At 41.4% G+C, this 17,510-nt stretch overlaps 1 protein-coding gene across 3 annotated transcripts in view; it reads right to left on the bottom strand.

Annotated features, from left to right (window-relative positions):
• Positions 1–972: 972 nt before the first annotated feature.
• LOC106583976 (integrin beta-1) overlaps positions 973–17,510 on the bottom strand; it is a 51,853-nt gene continuing 35,315 nt past the window's right edge. Inside the window, exons 3-17 of one of the 3 annotated variants that reach the window (XM_045702138.2) lie at positions 14,343–14,428; positions 13,852–14,071; positions 13,209–13,379; positions 12,707–12,945; positions 12,013–12,168; positions 11,341–11,436; positions 10,490–10,579; positions 10,111–10,251; positions 9,725–9,927; positions 9,241–9,479; positions 8,699–8,921; positions 7,276–7,508; positions 6,750–6,916; positions 4,200–4,277; positions 973–3,590 (exon numbers count right to left, since the gene is read on the bottom strand). In XM_045702138.2, coding sequence (XP_045558094.2) covers positions 4,200–4,277; positions 6,750–6,916; positions 7,276–7,508; positions 8,699–8,921; positions 9,241–9,479; positions 9,725–9,927; positions 10,111–10,251; positions 10,490–10,579; positions 11,341–11,436; positions 12,013–12,168; positions 12,707–12,945; positions 13,209–13,379; positions 13,852–14,071; positions 14,343–14,428 — 2,342 coding nt within the window. In that variant the 3' untranslated portion in view covers positions 973–3,590. The remainder of the gene's footprint in view (positions 3,591–4,199; positions 4,278–6,749; positions 6,917–7,275; positions 7,509–8,698; positions 8,922–9,240; positions 9,480–9,724; positions 9,928–10,110; positions 10,252–10,489; positions 10,580–11,340; positions 11,437–12,012; positions 12,169–12,706; positions 12,946–13,208; positions 13,380–13,851; positions 14,072–14,342; positions 14,429–17,510) is intronic. The other 2 variants (XM_045702139.2, XM_082965657.1) reach the window with 2 other exon arrangements.

Here is a 17,510-nt window from a genome sequence, read left to right as displayed (position 1 = left end):
GTGGAAAATATTATTAGAACTATTTCCCTGTCTGACCGCTAGGTTTTTGGGGTATTATGAGAGGGCCACTGTGGGGCTCTATTAGTAAATGTTGTTTTATCTAGACCTGTGTTTCCGCCTACTATTATGGAGTGTGAATTCATTAGACTTTGTAACACAAAAAGGGGACAGAAAACTGAAGAAATTTGCCCTACCAACTAACCCTCCACCCATTAAAAACCTCACCACTATTCCGCTACTTGGCCCTATCTGATCCTACACGGGGCTGGAGAATAATACTACTTCTTCTGTAGGGTTTTACGGCGGACTACATCCTATTATGGTGTATTGCCGCCACCTACTGAGTGGGGTGAAAACTGGGAGGCTTTAACTCCGAAAAAGAGGAAAAAGCGTCAACAAAACCAAAAATAAAACAAAATAGTCTGTCTTCCTACTCAGATCTCTACACAGCCTCTGGGGCCTGAGAGGGGGGAACATCTTCAGATAATATTCCCTGCAATGTCTTGGCTGTGAAGTCCTGGAGATCCAAAAACCTTTTAGGTTTCACAATGTCCAGTTTCTTGGTTGTTTGGCCAGTACAATGAATCACCAGCGCAATAAACGCAACAAAATCCACTACTTAACAATCAGTGTTTCAGGATCCTTTAACTGATGAACGACTTTCTCAGCAAGCTGCGGGGCATCCACTACCATGTCATCCTCATCTCCATTTCCTCCAACAATTTCCAATGCCTCCGCATAGGAGACCCGCTTGACAGCTACCTCGACCTCCTTCACCCTGACAGGGCAATCTGGGGGACTCAGGAATGTGATTCCCACCACAATTGCAGCATTGTATACCCTCCGACTCTTCAACATTTTTCTTCATCCTGCACACACTTGACATGTGTGTACAAACCTTTTACAATTCTGGAATAACACTGGAGACTTTCGCACACTTCCAGTTTAAAAAGGCACTTTAAAAACAAGATGTGGTATTTTGAGAGATTTTAGTATTTTAAAAACACATTCCAAGAGGCCTTTTACTTTAATACTGATTTCACACAAACACTGTTACAGATGAAAGGCCCTGTGATTTCAGAACAAAGGTCACAATTTTTAACATTGATCAACATGAAACACATTGGTTGAATCAACGTTGTTTTCACGTCGTTTCATCAAAATTACATAGAACCAATGTGGAATAGATGTTGAATTGACGTCTGTGCCCAACGGGAAGGCTTTGCAATGAAGGCATATTTGGCTTTGCTTGGAATGAGCACAGAAAAGGACCGTTGAATACTGAAATCTTATAGAATATAACTATATATTATACTAAAAATAAATTAAACTTTAAATTTTGTCCCAAAGACATGTCAATTGATTGTGTAATTCATTGATTTGGATCATTTTTATCCCATTAATACAAGTGGTTTTCAATCCCTTTAATATAGACTGTTGATGACAGTCTTATGACATTATCTATTCTTAGTCTATTCAATCCTTTCGCAATGCAAATTTGTACTCATCAATAGTGCAATGATCACTTTTACAACATCAATGTAATAGCACTTCTTCACGCATTAAATTATATCTGATGACAAGGTTAGAGTCAACCAATGGTTTTCTATGATTGACAATTATGTGATTGATGTGATAAATTCATCTTTAAAAACTGCTCTCAATGATAAATCCAGATCATTGTAATCCTGCTTAATGGATTACTTTTATACACAAATCAATGTGTATACTACATACAGTGGGGAGAACAAGTATTTGATACACTGCCGATTTTACAGGTTTTCCTACTTACAAAGCATGTAGAGGACTGTCATTTTTATCATAGGTACACTCCAACTGTGAGAGACGAAATCTAAAACCTCGTCTCACCTCGTGGGGCATTAATGATCATGAGGAAGGTGAGGGATCAGCCCAGAACTACACGGCATGACCTGGTCAATGACCTGAAGAGAGCTGGGACCACAGTCTCAAAGAAAACCATCAGTAACACTACGCCATCATGGATTAAAATCCTGCAGCGCACACAAGGTCCCCCTGCTCAAGCCAGCGCATGTCCAGGCCCGTCTGAAGTTTGCCAATGACCATCTGGATGCTCTAGAGGAGGAATGGGAGAAGGTCATGTGGTCTGATGAGACAAAAATAGAGCTTTTTGGTCTAAACTCCACTCGCCGTGTTTGGAGGAAGAAGAAGGATGAGTACAACCCCAAGAACACCATCCCAACCGTGAAGCATGGAGGTGGAAACATCATTCTTTGGGGATGCTTTTCTGCAAAGGGGACAGGACGACTGCACCGTATTGAGGGGAGGATGGATGGGGCCATGTATCGCGAGATCTTGGCCAACAACCTCCTTCCCTCAGTAAGAGCATTGAAGATGGGTCGTGGCTGGGTCTTCCAGCATGACAACGACCCGAAACACACAGCCAGGGCAACTAAGGAGTGGCTCCGTAAGAAGCATCTCAAGGTCCTGGAGTGGCCTAGCCAGTCTCCAGACCTGAACCCAATAGAAAATCTTTGGAGAGAGCTGAAAGTCCGTATTGCCCAGCGACAGCCCCGAAATCTGAAGGATCTGGAGAAGGTCTGTATGGAGGAGTGGGCCAAAATCGCTGCTGCAGTGTGTGCAAACCTGGTCAAGAACTACAGGAAATGTATGATCTCTGTAATTGCAAACAAAGGTTTATGCACCAGATATTAAGTTCTGCTTTTCTGATCTATCAAATACTTATGTCATGCAATAAAATGCAAATTAATTACTTAAAGATCATACAATGTGATTTTCTGGATTTTTGTTTTAGATTCCGTCTCTCACAGTTGAAGTGTACCTATGATAAAAATGACAGACCTCTACATGCTTTGTAAGTAGGAAAACCTGCAAAATCAGCAGTGTATCAAATACTTGATTTCTTCATTCCAAATGGCACTCCATTCCCAATATACAGTAGTTAACTACTTTTGATCAGAGCCCATTGGCCATCGTCAAAAGTAGTGCACTATAAAAAGGGAATAGGGTGTCATTTAGACACAGTCAATAACACAATAACATCAAGTCCGTGTAGAGAATGAGAGCTCTCTGTGTCCATATGGGTATTGTCTATTTCTGCTTCCCTAATGGCATCCTATTATATTTATAGTGTTACTTTTACCAGAGTCCCATCGGCCCTTGTCAAAAGTAGTGCACTATAAAGGGAATAGGGTGCCATTTGGAGTACAAATAGTCTTTGAAAGGTAAAACCCTTTGCCCATACCAGTCCTGTGGCAAAAACCTTAATTTCAAACAGTGATTCAAGAAATGAAATAATCTTAAAAGTATATACACATAACTGTACATTTGTTTTTTTAAGAAAATGCATAGAAAATAAAATGTTAGTAACCATACCAAATGTATTGGCTAAATGTAATGTTATGATACTGAAGCAACAAAAAGAAGAAATGACAAAATACATACAATGAATCCCCCCATGCCGCTATCCCTCTCACCCTCGATCCGCTATAAGTATATTTGCATACAGTGTTTTTCAAGCTCCATCATTTGCCTTCATATTTGGGGTTGACCACTGTCGTAACAGCACTCTTGTAGATAGGGTTTTCGCCCTGGAAGGCACAAGAGAAACAAGGAGAAAACATTAGAATTGTAATGTACAGTCAGTCATATTATATCTGTCACATAACATGTCAGTCGTGTGACAACAGCTGCAACAAATTTATTAGGAAAAGAACACCACAGCAAAATCCGAGCCATCCATTTAGAATATCAAACGATTATGAAGCATTCTTTGGACAGATCTTTCCAACACTTTTAGAAGAAATATCAACAAACGTCACAGTCAAAACATGCCATTTCCATCATACTGTAGCATTAAATACAATATAAATATTAGACTTAAACTGAAGTGTACTGGCCTACATGTAACCACCTGTTAATACTTACCTCCATTTAAACTACTAACAGATGGGACAGCTTGTGTTGACCAACAAAACAATAGATATTGTTGTGGGTTTTAATATCCCCTCATATGGATCTTTCTGCACAGTTTCATCAACTGTCTTATTTGGCCCAAAGAGACCAAATGAATGCCAGAAATATTGAGATGGATGAAAAAGTGACAGTTTACAGTATGTCGACAGACACAAACATATAAACAAACAAACAAACAGGAAACCCATGCAGGAAAACAGAGGAGAGGGAAAGTAAATACAAACTTATAGAACCACAGCTTTATGTCCATAGTTCGGATTCTGGAACTTATTAATAGGGCTCTTGTAAATGGGATTCTCTTGCTATGGGTTGAGAGAGTGGGACAGAAAATTAAGAACAGGAAACAGAGAATGAAATGAAAAGCATGGGTGAAGACAAATGAGAAGGAATGAAACGACAAAGAAGTGAAAAAATGAATCGCCTGAAAAAGGGGTATTTCTACATCAGGATCCAAGACTCATTTATTTTTTTTATTTTTTTAAACCTTTATTTATCTAGGCGAGTCATTTAAGAACAAATTCTTATTTTCAATTACAGCCTAGGAACAGTGGGTTAACTGCCTTTTCAGGGGCAGAAAGATAGATGTTTACCTTGTCAGCTCAGGGATTTAATCTTGCAACCTTCCGGTTACTAGTCCAATGCCCTAACCACTAGGCTACCTGCCGCCCCAGGTTGATCATCTCCCTTTGAAAATCATCTTACAGTGCTGGGTATATGCCCCTTTTATACAGTACCAGTCAAAAGTTTGGACACACCTACTCATTCAACGTTTTTTCTTAATTTTTTCTGATTTTCTACATTGTAGAATAATAGTGAAGACATCAAAACTATGAAATAACACATATGGAATCATGTAGTAACAAAAAATGTGATAAACAAATCAAAAAATATTTGAGATTCTTCAAAGTAGCCACCCTTTGCCTTAATGACAGCTTTACGCATTCTCTCAACCAGCTTCACCTGGAATGCTTTTCCAACAGTCTTGAAGGAGTTCCCACATATGCTGAGCACTTGTTGGCTGCTTTTCCTTCACTCTGCGGTCCAACTCATCCCAAACCATCTCAATTGGGTTGAGGTTAGGTGATTGTGGAGGCCAGGTTAACTGATGTAGCACTCCATCACTCTCCTTGGTCAAATAGCCCTTACACAGCCTGGAGGTGTGTTGGGTCATTGTCCTGTTGAAAAACAAATGATAGTCCCACTAAGCGCAAACCAGATGGGATGGCGTATCGCTGCAGAGTGCTGTGGTAGCCATGCTGGTTAAGTGTGCCTTGCATTCTAAATAAATCACCCACAGTGTCACCAGCGAAGCATCATCACACCACCTTCTCCATGCTTCACAGAGGGAACCAAACATGTGGAGATCATCCGTTCACCTACTCTGCATCTCACAAAGACACAGCAATTGGAACCAAAAACCTCAAATTTGGACTCTTTAAACCAAAGGACAGATTTCCACCGGTTTAATGTCCATTACTCATGTTTCTTGGCCCAAACAAGTCTCTTCTTCTTATTTGTCTCCTTTAGTAGTGGTTTCTTTGCAGCAATTAGACCATGAAGGCCTGATTCACACAGTCTCCTCTGAACAGTTGATGTTGAGATGTGTCTTACTTGAACTCTGAAGCATTTATTTGGGCTGCAATTTCTGAGACTGGTAACTAATGAACTTGTCCTCTGCAGCAGAGGTAACTGGGTCTTCCTTGGCTCAAATGCATTAAGAAGGAAATCAATTCAACAAATTAACTTAACAATGCACACCTGTTAATTGAAAGGTATTCCAGGTGACTACCTAATGAAACTGGTTGAGAGAATGCCAAGAGTGTGCAAAGCTGTCATCAAGGCAAAGGGTGGCTACTTTGAAGAATCTCAAATATATTTTGATTTGTTAAACACTTTTTTGGTAACTACATGATTCCATATGTGCTATTTTATAGTTTTGATGTCTTCACTATTATTCTACAACTTTGAAAATCGTAAAAATAAAGAAAAACCCTTGAATGAGTAGGTGTGTCCACACTTTTGACTGGTACTGTATCAAGTCAAGTCTGCTTTCTCATACAGTCATTTAGGTCTGGTGTCTTCTCCATGTACCATAATGAGAGGGTCCAGAAGCCTCAGTGCCCTGCCCATGTCACCAGACCAGAGAGGCTATCACATGTGGCTGGTCTGACTGGGAGTAATCAGGATGAGCTGAATCATTAAGGATTTCAAACCCTGCCTGCTGTCTGGAATTTAACCTCTCCTGCAGTGTAGATGACATGCCACTAGGTTGAAGTATAACACAGAACAAACTAAGCTGCTGTAGCCACTCCCATGAAAAGACAGATGTGTGTCCAGACCTTTGCATTCCAAAAAGGCTTCCTTTTTTCATAGCCGCATTTTGCACAGAGATTACTTAAAACTACAGGGTTTTAAGAACATTTTAAACAAACTGTTGGGTAGGACTGTGGAAAAATGTGTGACATCTTATGAAGTCATCATCAAAAGCAACAGGTCTGTCATAGTCATCAAAGGTTGAGAGGGAGTAAAATATTTCAAATTCTGTGTTCCTTTAGAAGTTTGTTTTCTGTGTAAGAAATTCACACAGTGGCCATATCTATAACACCAGTTTTCCACATCTCAATCAACCTACTGAAATTACAGTCAGGGAGAATACAAACTAGGACCTGCAAAAGTACATCAGCATCATCATCATCATCCCCATTATGGGCCAGAGCAAACATTTCTCCAAGATGGCTTCCTGCATCCTGTATCTACCATCTCCACTCTCTTACCGTGTCCCATTTAGCATTCATCTTCTCCTTCTCAAACTTGGCGAACTCTCTCCTGTCGTGGATGATCATCAGCAGCTTCCAGATGAGAAGCAAAGCCAGGCCGATCAGCACAATGCCCGCCACCACGCCAGCTACGATGGGGATGATGTCAGGGCCCGCAGGGCAGTCTGGAACACAGGCAGGAAACACACAGTCAGGAACATTCAGTTATACCAACATGTATTTATTTATTTAACCAGGCAAGTCAGTTACTGTAAGAGCAAATGCTGATTTACAATAAAGTCCTTCCTGATTTGCATTATATCTAGGCCCAGGAACTCTACCTGACCCTGTATGCTGACCAGGAAGAACTTCAGGCCTGAGTACTAGGTCCTAGTACCATTAGAGCCAAGAATTTTTCCTAGTCAGGTCAAAAATGCCTGGCTCTAATCACAAAATGACTCCATAGACAAACAAATAACCTCCTTTTTCACTGTAATATCCTTCATCACAATGATATAGTAGGCTGTATGTAATATGCTCTCACCTAGTGTTTCCACCACATGGACCTCCTTCTCTGTCTTGTTGTTGACAGCGTAGGTGTAGTAGAACCAGCAGTCGTTGGCATCCCTCTCCTTACAGTGCATCAGGGGGAAAGCCTGTCCTGGCTGAGGCAGCTTGCCCCTGTCCTTCACCTTGATCAGGTTGAAGTAGCTACAGTCTCTCTCACACGTGTCCTTCTTCTCCCCCGTCCCAAAGGCCCTGCACTGAACACACTCCCTGTGGAAGACAGGACATTGACATGTAACTCTGTACAGATGGAGTAACACACGCAGGTAGTCTCGCATTGTGATGCTTGATAAACTTGTGACATATTCACTAGTCTACTGGAATGCAAGAAAGCTGGATATTGAGGTTCCACTCCACATGCAGGTGTTTGTAGTGGACAATGCTGTACCCTTGCCACCACTACTGGTTTTAGATATCACAGTTGTGTCTAGACTGTTCATTGGTCCCCTTTCTTGGAATTATCAGAAGAAAGTAAACAAAGGTCACAATAATAATTGAGGTTAAGACGGATAAAGGAAGACATCTCTTTATGCCTACTTAACCTTTTAAGAGGCATTAAACTCAGGCTGAGGAAAGAGAGAAGGAACCAGTCCCTCAAATAATAATACATTTAAAAAAAAAAGCAGAATTCATTTCAACCATTACAACAAACCTTTATGTAATCCACACACAACTTTCCCAGAGGGAAATACAGCATATAAAGCGGTTCAATTAAAAATTCTACATACCGGTATACATTTTCAGAAACGTTAGCTTTTATTGTTTAAAGATATTCTGAAAGAGATTGGTGTGTTTTTTCACTATCTAATCATGGCACAGGGTTGATCAATGACAGACATTTGTTTAAAATCTATCACATGATGGTTTCATTTCAGAGAAACAAATAATCATGTTTTTTTTAAACTGTACAAATGATACATTTGTGACATAAAAAAATCTATACGTAATATGAGATGTCTGTAAAAAATTTACATTTGATATTTTAGTCATTTAGCAGATACTGTTAGTCACTTTGGATGAGAGTAAGTGCATTCATCTTAAGATCGCTAGTTGAGACAACCACATATCACAGTCAAATATATAGGATACGAACATTCCATTCCAGCTAAACAATGGACAGACAGGACCTGAGACTAAAGCATACATTTTGCATTGTGGTTCACAAAAAATAACATATTTCATCTAAAATCTATGAATAAAAACATCTGAGAACAGTAATATTTTACACACACACGAAGGTACCCATAAGGAATCATTTCTGATGTAAAAACAGAAAAGTGAATTTTTTTCAATATAGCGTTTTGGAAATAAACTCGTTGTATATTATTGTTTTCTGCATAGTTAAAACAGAATAAAATAAACAAATACAATTCATTCATTCATTCCTTTATTCAACTCACTTGTGTTCTGTGCAGACCCCTGGACATGTAGGACAGATCTCACAGCTGGGGCCCTGGAACTTTGGGTCAGTACACTTGCAGGTGCCACACTCACAGGTGCCTCGTCCGTTACAGATCTGCTTGTTGGAAGCCAGGCAGGTCGTGGTGTCCAGAGAACAGTCACAGGCACTGCCTGTCCAGTTGGCATCACATATACACACCCTACACTCACAGTGACCATGTCCTGCCACAACACAACACACAGGGTCAGAGATGATCCTCTAAAGTTCAAACATCATTTGATATTATAGATAATATTCTAGATTAGAGATGAAATGAAGCTAAATTGAACACGGTAAATCTCACTTCGTAAAAGGCGATGTCTGATTTGATCAACTGATCTCTAATTTCATTGGGAAATGACCCATTACACCACAAACACAGAGGTAGTTTGTGCTCTGAGGAAGATGTTACACTTGTCTTCAGATGTAACACAGGTCTTGACCATCATTTCACAGCAAACACAATCTTTATTGATCATCCAATGAACTGAACTCACGTACCTCCACAGAGTTTGTTGTTGGAGCGGTCACAGTTGAAGTTGTCACACTCGCAGAACTTCCCACTGTAGCGTTCCTCTGGGTTCTCTCTCTTCTTACACTCACAGGTTCCACACACACAGTCTCCGTTGTTGCTGCAGATGTCTGTACCGTTGTCTTTACGGCAGCTCTTATCCAGGTCTTCGCTGGTCACCTCGTTGGTGCTGCACTCACACTGTCTACCAATACGGCCCTCATTGCACCTGACAGATAGTAAAGGAAATGTAATGTTATTAACAACAACAAGGGAGGACTGCATAAAAGACTGCCTATGTAAAAATATTCACATGCAAACAGTCACATGCTAATGGCCCATAGAAATAGATTTACAACACATTATATATACAGTATCTAATATCATAATGTATCTCTATGCCATGGAAATGATTACAATATGGAAGGAGAATAAGGGTTTAAATCTTCTGCTAGTGAAACATAAGTGCCTTACCTGCAGGCTCCACATTCATATGTCCCGTTGCCGTTGTGGCAGATCTCACTGTTCTCAATGCCATGTTTGTGACAGTCACACTCGCAGATGAAGTTCAGAGTGATCTCCACCTCCTCATTGAACCCTAGGGGTTTGATCTTGATGGTCTCTGGTTTGCCCATTTTAGGACACTGCTTAGCTGTGATGCTTATGATGAAAAACACCTACAGATCAGGGATGACATTTTGTAATAAAAACAATGACCTTGACAACTCAGACACCTACAGATATGGAAAACATTATATTTACCTGATCAGAAAGCTAAAATAATTGTACCAAAAAGCTTAAGAAAAAAAAACATATTTAGAATAGAAAACATTCAATGGCGTGTTGTTTTGGTTTCTCACCTCGTCACCGATGGAGATATTGGAGCATTTTCTTCCCATCTCTCCCTCACCAGTCACTCCGTTCTTGCAGCGTGACTGGTACATTATGGTCACTCCCTCTGGTAGCTTGCTGTTCTCCAGAATCACCTCTGAGGAAAGAGACTAGCACATAAAGAACAATAATTAGCCCTTTGTACAGGATATACAACATATACAACATTTTCAGTAGACTTCAGTTTTACAAAAGCAGAAGAGCATATTTTTGACTATTCCCATAGAAAGATCAGTTCAGAATGAGAAATGTGATGACTTAACAGTAGCAGCAGCATGGTTTTGCCAACTATTTTGAGGATGAAAGTGCATCTTCTCCAGTAACTAAACCAATCCAATCTATACTTACATTGTAGGCATCAATAATGAGGTTGATAACATTGCTGGAGTTGGCAGAGAGTGTCCCCACCGCAGATTTAGGAATGAGATTCTTTAACTCCTGAGAGAGAAAACACAATACACTAAATGATCATGTACTAGAATGTCAATCTCTAAATACTCACCAGAAAAGTCTAGAGCAAAACAGTTTTGTCATGTTTTGCCTGACCCATTTAGATTGCGGAGTAGTTTGATTGTGGTCTGCATCACATAGTGGTAAGGTCAATCTAAAGTTACAACTTTTTGCAGTGTTGTGAGGTTCTAAATTCAGAGATCCAAGGATGCGTCCTAAATGGCACTCAATCCCTACATAGTCCACTACTAATATCGGGAATAGGGTGCCATTTGGGATGCATCGTGGAATCAACTAAATGAGAACGCCATTCTACCGAGGTTGACAGATTGCAAATATTGTCCAAACATTGGACTGATGGGGATATGATAAAAGGTCATTACGGAACTCCAGACAGACTTCTAATTGGCTTGAAAAGCACTAGAGGGCAGCAGGGAACATTGAAAGGATGCTGCCCAAATGGAAACCTATTCCCCACAAAGTGCAGTACTATTGACCTGGGCCCATAGGGCTCTCGTCAAAAGTAGTTCACTTTTTAGGGAACATGGTGCCATTTGGGGAACAAGCAGAGCTCTAAAGAGATGCTACTGGTAACAAGGAGCAGATGCTGCTTTCAAAGAGTTGGGCTTCTTCTAACAGACAAGCACAGAAAATTGAAAAGAATTCCACACACACATCCACACACACACCCAAGTACAAACACGCACAGACACACACCCACACACAGTGTAATGGAACAACTGACTGACCATGTAAACAGGCTGGAACTCCTCTGTGATGGCAAAGATCGTCTGGATGTTGTTGTCGCTCAGTTTCTGAACCAGGTGAGCGATGGAGGGGTAGTCCTGTTACAGGGAGACAATGAGGAAGTACAGGTACCAGGTAAGCCCTTCGATGACATCACTAAGGGCAAGTAGCCCATTCCCTTTAAATATTGTCATATTGAAAATACAGACCACACAGAAGACTAGAAAGAAAAGTCACAATACATAAAGTCACAATACATAATAATGCACTATAATGCATAGTGCATTATTATACTACATAGTGCATTACTATAATGCATTATTATACTACATAGTGCATTATTATACTACATAGTGCATTACTAAAATGCATAGTGCATTACCATAATACATAGTGCATTATTATACTACATAGTGCATTATTTTACTACATAGTGCATTACTATAATGCATAGTGCATTATTATACTACATAGTGCATTACTATAATGCATAGTGCATTATTATACTACATAGTACATCTACTAGTGCAATACACGTGCATTATTATACTACATAGGGCATTACTATAATGCATAGTGCATTACTATACTACATAGTGCATTATTATACTACATAGTACATTATTATACTACATAGTGCATTATTATACTACATAGTGTATTACCATACATACATAGTAGTGGCTCATTGTGTACATGTCGTTCTCCAGGTGACATTTCCCATCGTTGGGCAGAACTATCCCTCCCAGTTTCCCGTCTCCAGCAAAGTGGAAGCCAGCATCAGTGGAGAACACCAGCAGACGGGTGACGTTCCTCCAGCCAATGTGCTCCTGGGGAAGGGAGGGAGGGAGGGAGGGAGGGAGGGAGGGAGGGAGGGAGGGAGGGAGGGAGGGAGGGCGGGAGGGAGGGAGAGGGAGGAGGCCTATTAAAAAATTAACCACATACAGAAAAAGGACACAGCCTACAGAAATACCAGAGAACAAAATTACAAGACTTATAAAAAATTCAGGAAGTATATATCAAAAACTATGAACAACTATGTGAGAGTTTACCCTCTTAAAATAGCAGTTAAGCACCCTAGAGTGAATGAACTCTCAAACATTTTATAAAACATATCCACAATAAGCCTTGACTCCAGCCATTCTCAAATGAGAATAGGGTGTTAAGGTCGGGTACCATGAGACAGTCAATATAAAGCCCTGATAAAAGTATTATTGGAACTTTATGGGCTGGTTTCCTGGACAGATATCAAGCCTTGTCCTGGAGTAAAAAGTAAGCTCAATGGAGAAAGCTTTTCAGTCCAGGACTAGGCTTGATCTATGTCCGGGAAACTGTTCCTAAATATGATAATAAAAACATATTACTTACACCACACACAGCCACTTGCATGATGGCATCGAAGCCTCCCTCTGGTGAGTCCAGGTTTCCAGAGATCTGCTGTTGTCCCACCAGGGTGTTGAACTCCTGTCCATTGCTGGTCAGCTTCAGGACGTTCTTGTAGCTGAAGGGACTGGTGCAGTTCTGGTCCCCAGTACAGGGGTTCAGCAGCTTGGCTGGGGTGGTGCTAATGTAAGGCATCACCGTCTTCTCTACAAAGGAACCAAAACCTAGAAGAAGAAGAGATCCATCCAATATATAAACTGTATTGTTAGGGAGACGGGATACCAATTTCTTAGCTTCAAAACATCTATACTAAGATCAAACCGGTTATCTTACACATGTCATTATGGGTATTGTAGTACAGTGTAACTATGCAATATGCACCCAACCTGAACTGAAAGCAGAAGAGATCAATTTAAAATGGAGAAGAGGTTCAAAGAAATATAAACATCCCCAATCCTCATACAACCAGGCTGATTCTCAATCTCACCGATTTTAAAATCAGTCGTGATCTTTGACATCTCCAGCATCAGATGTGTTCCCAGGTTCTTGACGTTTTCCAGATCGTCCTTCATGGAGTAGGACAGGTCCATCAGGTAGTAGAGGTCAATGGGGTAATCCTCGGCCCGTTTGAACTTCAGGTTAAAAGACTGGGGTTCACCTGCAGTACACAGACAAATGGGCAAGGTTAAGCCGGGGACTACTGACTTGCTAACTCTGGCATATTTACATTGATGTGAACACTGAAATCTTGATTCGTGTGCACCTTCCCTGTCAAATAAGGTGCTGGCCTTCACATGAAAGAGTATAAGGAACACTCCTTCCAAATCATAATAGCTAAAACACTCAAAGAAAATGGAGGCTACTGTAACTAATCAACATAACAGTGAAAGACCGCGGAGGAACAGCAGGAGAAATAAAAAAGACCTTCAGCAAAGCTGCGTCAACAATGGTTGTCAAGCAATATGTTTTGGCTGAAGCAAAGTTAACTAAGACTGCATCCCTAATGGCACCCGATTCCTAACATAAGGCACTACTTTTGACTAGAGCTAAAAGTAGTGCACTAAATAGGGAAAAGGGTTCCATTTGGGACGCTACCCAATCAAACGTAACAGTTCCATGTAAGTTTTTACCAGATCTGAGGCTGAGGGTGAGTTTCTGTGGCTGGATCTGTGTGATGTCCTCTGGTCGGAGATTCCCTTCTCCCTTGTTGCGGTTGGTCACAACCTTGTCCTTCAGGACCCGCTGGCTGCCTCGGGGGTTCTCTACCTTGGCGGAGCTGCAACCTCTCTTCCTCAGGGACTCCAGCTCGTCACAGCGGGTCGATGTGGCCTCACCCTGCTTCAGGAACTCCTGGGAGAGAGGAGGTGTAAGTATCATGACACATTGCATTATGGCACTCAGAGGAAATCCACCCAAAATGTAAGGTCCTTATTTTCTGAAAATGTATTTCCTACACTCCCAAGCAGGTTATAAAGGTTACAAACAATATTGCCCGACATACTAGTGTTTAATTCCAAGGAACAGTTTAGATTCTTCAAGTTGTAACGCTGAGTCAGTTGATATTAAGGTTGTGTAGCATCAACGCAGTAACAATGTTATTGGCAAATTCATATCCACGTACTGGGTCCATGCACCAGCCACATTTTGCTCCCACTTGAATACACTCCCCACAGGATTTGGCATTAGCCTTGATGCACTCGTTCCCTTCTGGAATGGAATGGAAAAACAAAGGTTGAAAAGAAGCAAACTCATCATAGACTCCTAAAACCTGACCAGGAAATAAGTGTACACATTGTGTAATTTGGAAAACTGTGTGGCTCAGAGATAACAGTAAATGGAGCCAGAGACAGAATGGAATATTCCGCTGTTCCATGATGTCTTCACTGCTATGCTCAAAGAAATGCTCAAAGAAACATACACTGTAAACCCCAGTGTGATGTCATTACTCATCTTTTGAGGAAACTTGTTGCACTTAATATATCTGAGTACAGTTACTTAAAGTGATTTGTAGTCATTACTCAAACCAATAGAGTAACTGTTACCCTGTAGGGGGTTCAGATTTGAGTTGTATCAGCTTTAAAAAAAAATTGCAATGCCCCCACTAAGCCACGCCTCCAATATAATTTCCCAGTGTGTCTTGCCTTTTCGAGTGAGTCCTGTGGCCTTCACCAAGTGAATTCCTAGGTGAATGTTATCATTATAATTAAACTCTTTATGACAATACATATCTCAGATTTTATAGAATGGCGCCGGAGGGGATGGCTGCCGTTTTACGTGCTTCTAACCAACTGTGCTATTTTGTTAGTTTTTCTGCGTTGTTTGTAACTTTTTTTTTAACCTATTTTGTACATAATGTTGCTGCTACCGTCTCTTATGACTGAAAATAACTTCTGGGCATCAGAACAGCGATTACTCACCTCGAACTGGACAAAGAGTTTTTCCTTTAACAAGTCTGACGCGAAGGATATACTGCTTTCTCCGGAACGTGAAGAAAAGACGGAGAAAAAGTGCGTCGGTCAGCCTGCCTTCTGAGAATTCGTAGGCGAGTGAGTAAACCTCCACTACCATCCGTTCTATTGGCCAACATCATTTTGGAAAACAAAATGAATGATATACGATCAAGACTGTCCTACCAACGGGACATGAAAAACTGTATTATCTTATGTTTCACCGAGTCGTGGCTGAACGACGACACGGATAATATAGAGCTGGCAGATTTTTCCATGCATCGGCAGGACAGAGAAGCTATGTCTGGGAAGACGAGGAGCGGGGGTGCGTGTCTATTTGTCAATAACAGCTGGTGCGCGATGTCTAATATTAAAGAAGTCTCGAGGTATTGCTCGCCTTAGGTAAAATACTTTATGACAAGCTGTAGACCACACTATCTACCAAGAGAGTTCTCATCTATATTATTCGTAGCCATCTATTTACCACCATAAACCGATGCTGGCACTAAGACCGCACTCAACCAGCTGTAAAAGGCCATAAGCAAACAAGAAAATGCTCACCCAGAAGCAGCGCTCCTAGTGGCAGCGGACTTTAATGCAGGCAAACTTAAATCCGTTTTACCTCATGTCTACCAGCATCTCACATGTGCAACCAGAGGAAAAATAACTCTAGACCACATTTACTCCACACACAGAGAAGCATATAACGCTCTCCCTCGCCCTCCATTTGTCAAATCTGACCATAATTATATCCTTCTTATTCCTGCTTACAAGCAAAAACTAAAGCAGGAAGTACCAGTGACTTTCTCAATACGGAGGTAGTCAGATGACGTGGATGCTACGCTACTGGACTGTTTTGATAGCACAGACTGGAATATGTTCCGGGATTCATCCAATGGCATTGAGGAGTATACCACCTCAGTCATCGGCTTCATCAATAAGTGCATCGACGACGTCGGCCCCACAGTGACCGTACGTACATATCCCAACCAGAAGCCATGGATTACAGGCAACATTCGCATCGAGCTAAAGGCTAGAGCTGCCGCTTTCAAGGAGCGGGACATTAATCCGTACGCTTATAAGAAATCCCGCTATGCCCTCAGACGAACCATCAAACAGGCAAAGCATCAATACAGGATCAAGATTCAATCCTACTACACCGGCTCTAACACTCATCGGATGTGGCGGGGCTTGAAAACTATTACAGACGTGAGCCTACCAGACGAGCTAAATGCCTGTTATGCTTGCTTCGGGGCAAGCAACACTAAAGCATAAATGAGAGCACCAGCTGTTCTGGCTCTCGATTGCCGATGTGAAAAAGACCTTTATTAAACAGGTCAACATTCACAAAGCTGCAGAGCTAGAGGGATTATCAGGACGTGTACTCAAAGCATGCGCGGACCAACTGGAAAGTGTCTTCACTGACATTTTCAATCTCTCCCTGACCAAGTCTGTAATACCTACATGTTTCAAGCAGACCACCATAGTCCCTGCACCCAAGGAAGCAAAGGTAACCTGCCTAAATGATTACTCACGTTGGTAGCCATGAAGTGCTTTGAAAGGCTGGTCATGGCTCACATCAACAGCATCATCCCGGATACTCTAGACCCACTCCAATTCGCATACCGCCCCAACAGATCCAAGCACAACTCCAACACCATTATTACATTTGCTGATGACACAACAGTGGTAGGCCTGATTACCGACAACGATAAGACAGCCTAAAGGGAGGAGGTAAGAGACCTGCAGTGTGGTGCCAGGACAACAACCTCTCCCTCAATGTGAGCAAGACAAAGGAGCTGATTGTGGACTACAGGAAAATGCGGGCCGAACGGGCCCCAATTAACATCGACGGGGCTGTAGTGGAGCAACTCGAGAGTTTCAAGTTCCTTGGTCTCCACATCGACAACAAACTATCATGGTCCAAACACACCAAGACAGTCATGAAGAGAGCACGACAACACCTTTTCCCCCTCAGGAGACTGAAAAGATTTGGCATGGGTCCCCAGATCCTCAAAAAGTTCTACAGCTGTACCATCGAGAGCATCCTGACTAGTTGCATCACCACCTGGTATGGCAACTGCTCGGCATCTGACCGTAAAGTGGTGCAGAGGGTAGTGTGTACGACCCAGTACATCACTGGGGCCAAGCTTCCTGCTATCTAGGACCTACAGTGGCAAGAAAAAGTATGTGAACCCTTTGAAATTACCTGGATATCTGCATAAATTTGACATAAAATTTGATCTGATCATCTAAGTCGCAACAATAGACAAACACAGGGTGCTTAAACTAATAACACACAAATTATTGTATTTTTCTTGTCTTTATTGAATACATCATTT

Source organism: Salmo salar, chromosome 19, assembly GCF_965601325.2.
Source record: "Salmo salar chromosome 19, fSalSal1, whole genome shotgun sequence".
Classification (NCBI taxonomy): Eukaryota; Metazoa; Chordata; class Actinopteri; order Salmoniformes; family Salmonidae; genus Salmo; species Salmo salar.
This window is presented reverse-complemented; position numbering and strand designations above follow the sequence as displayed.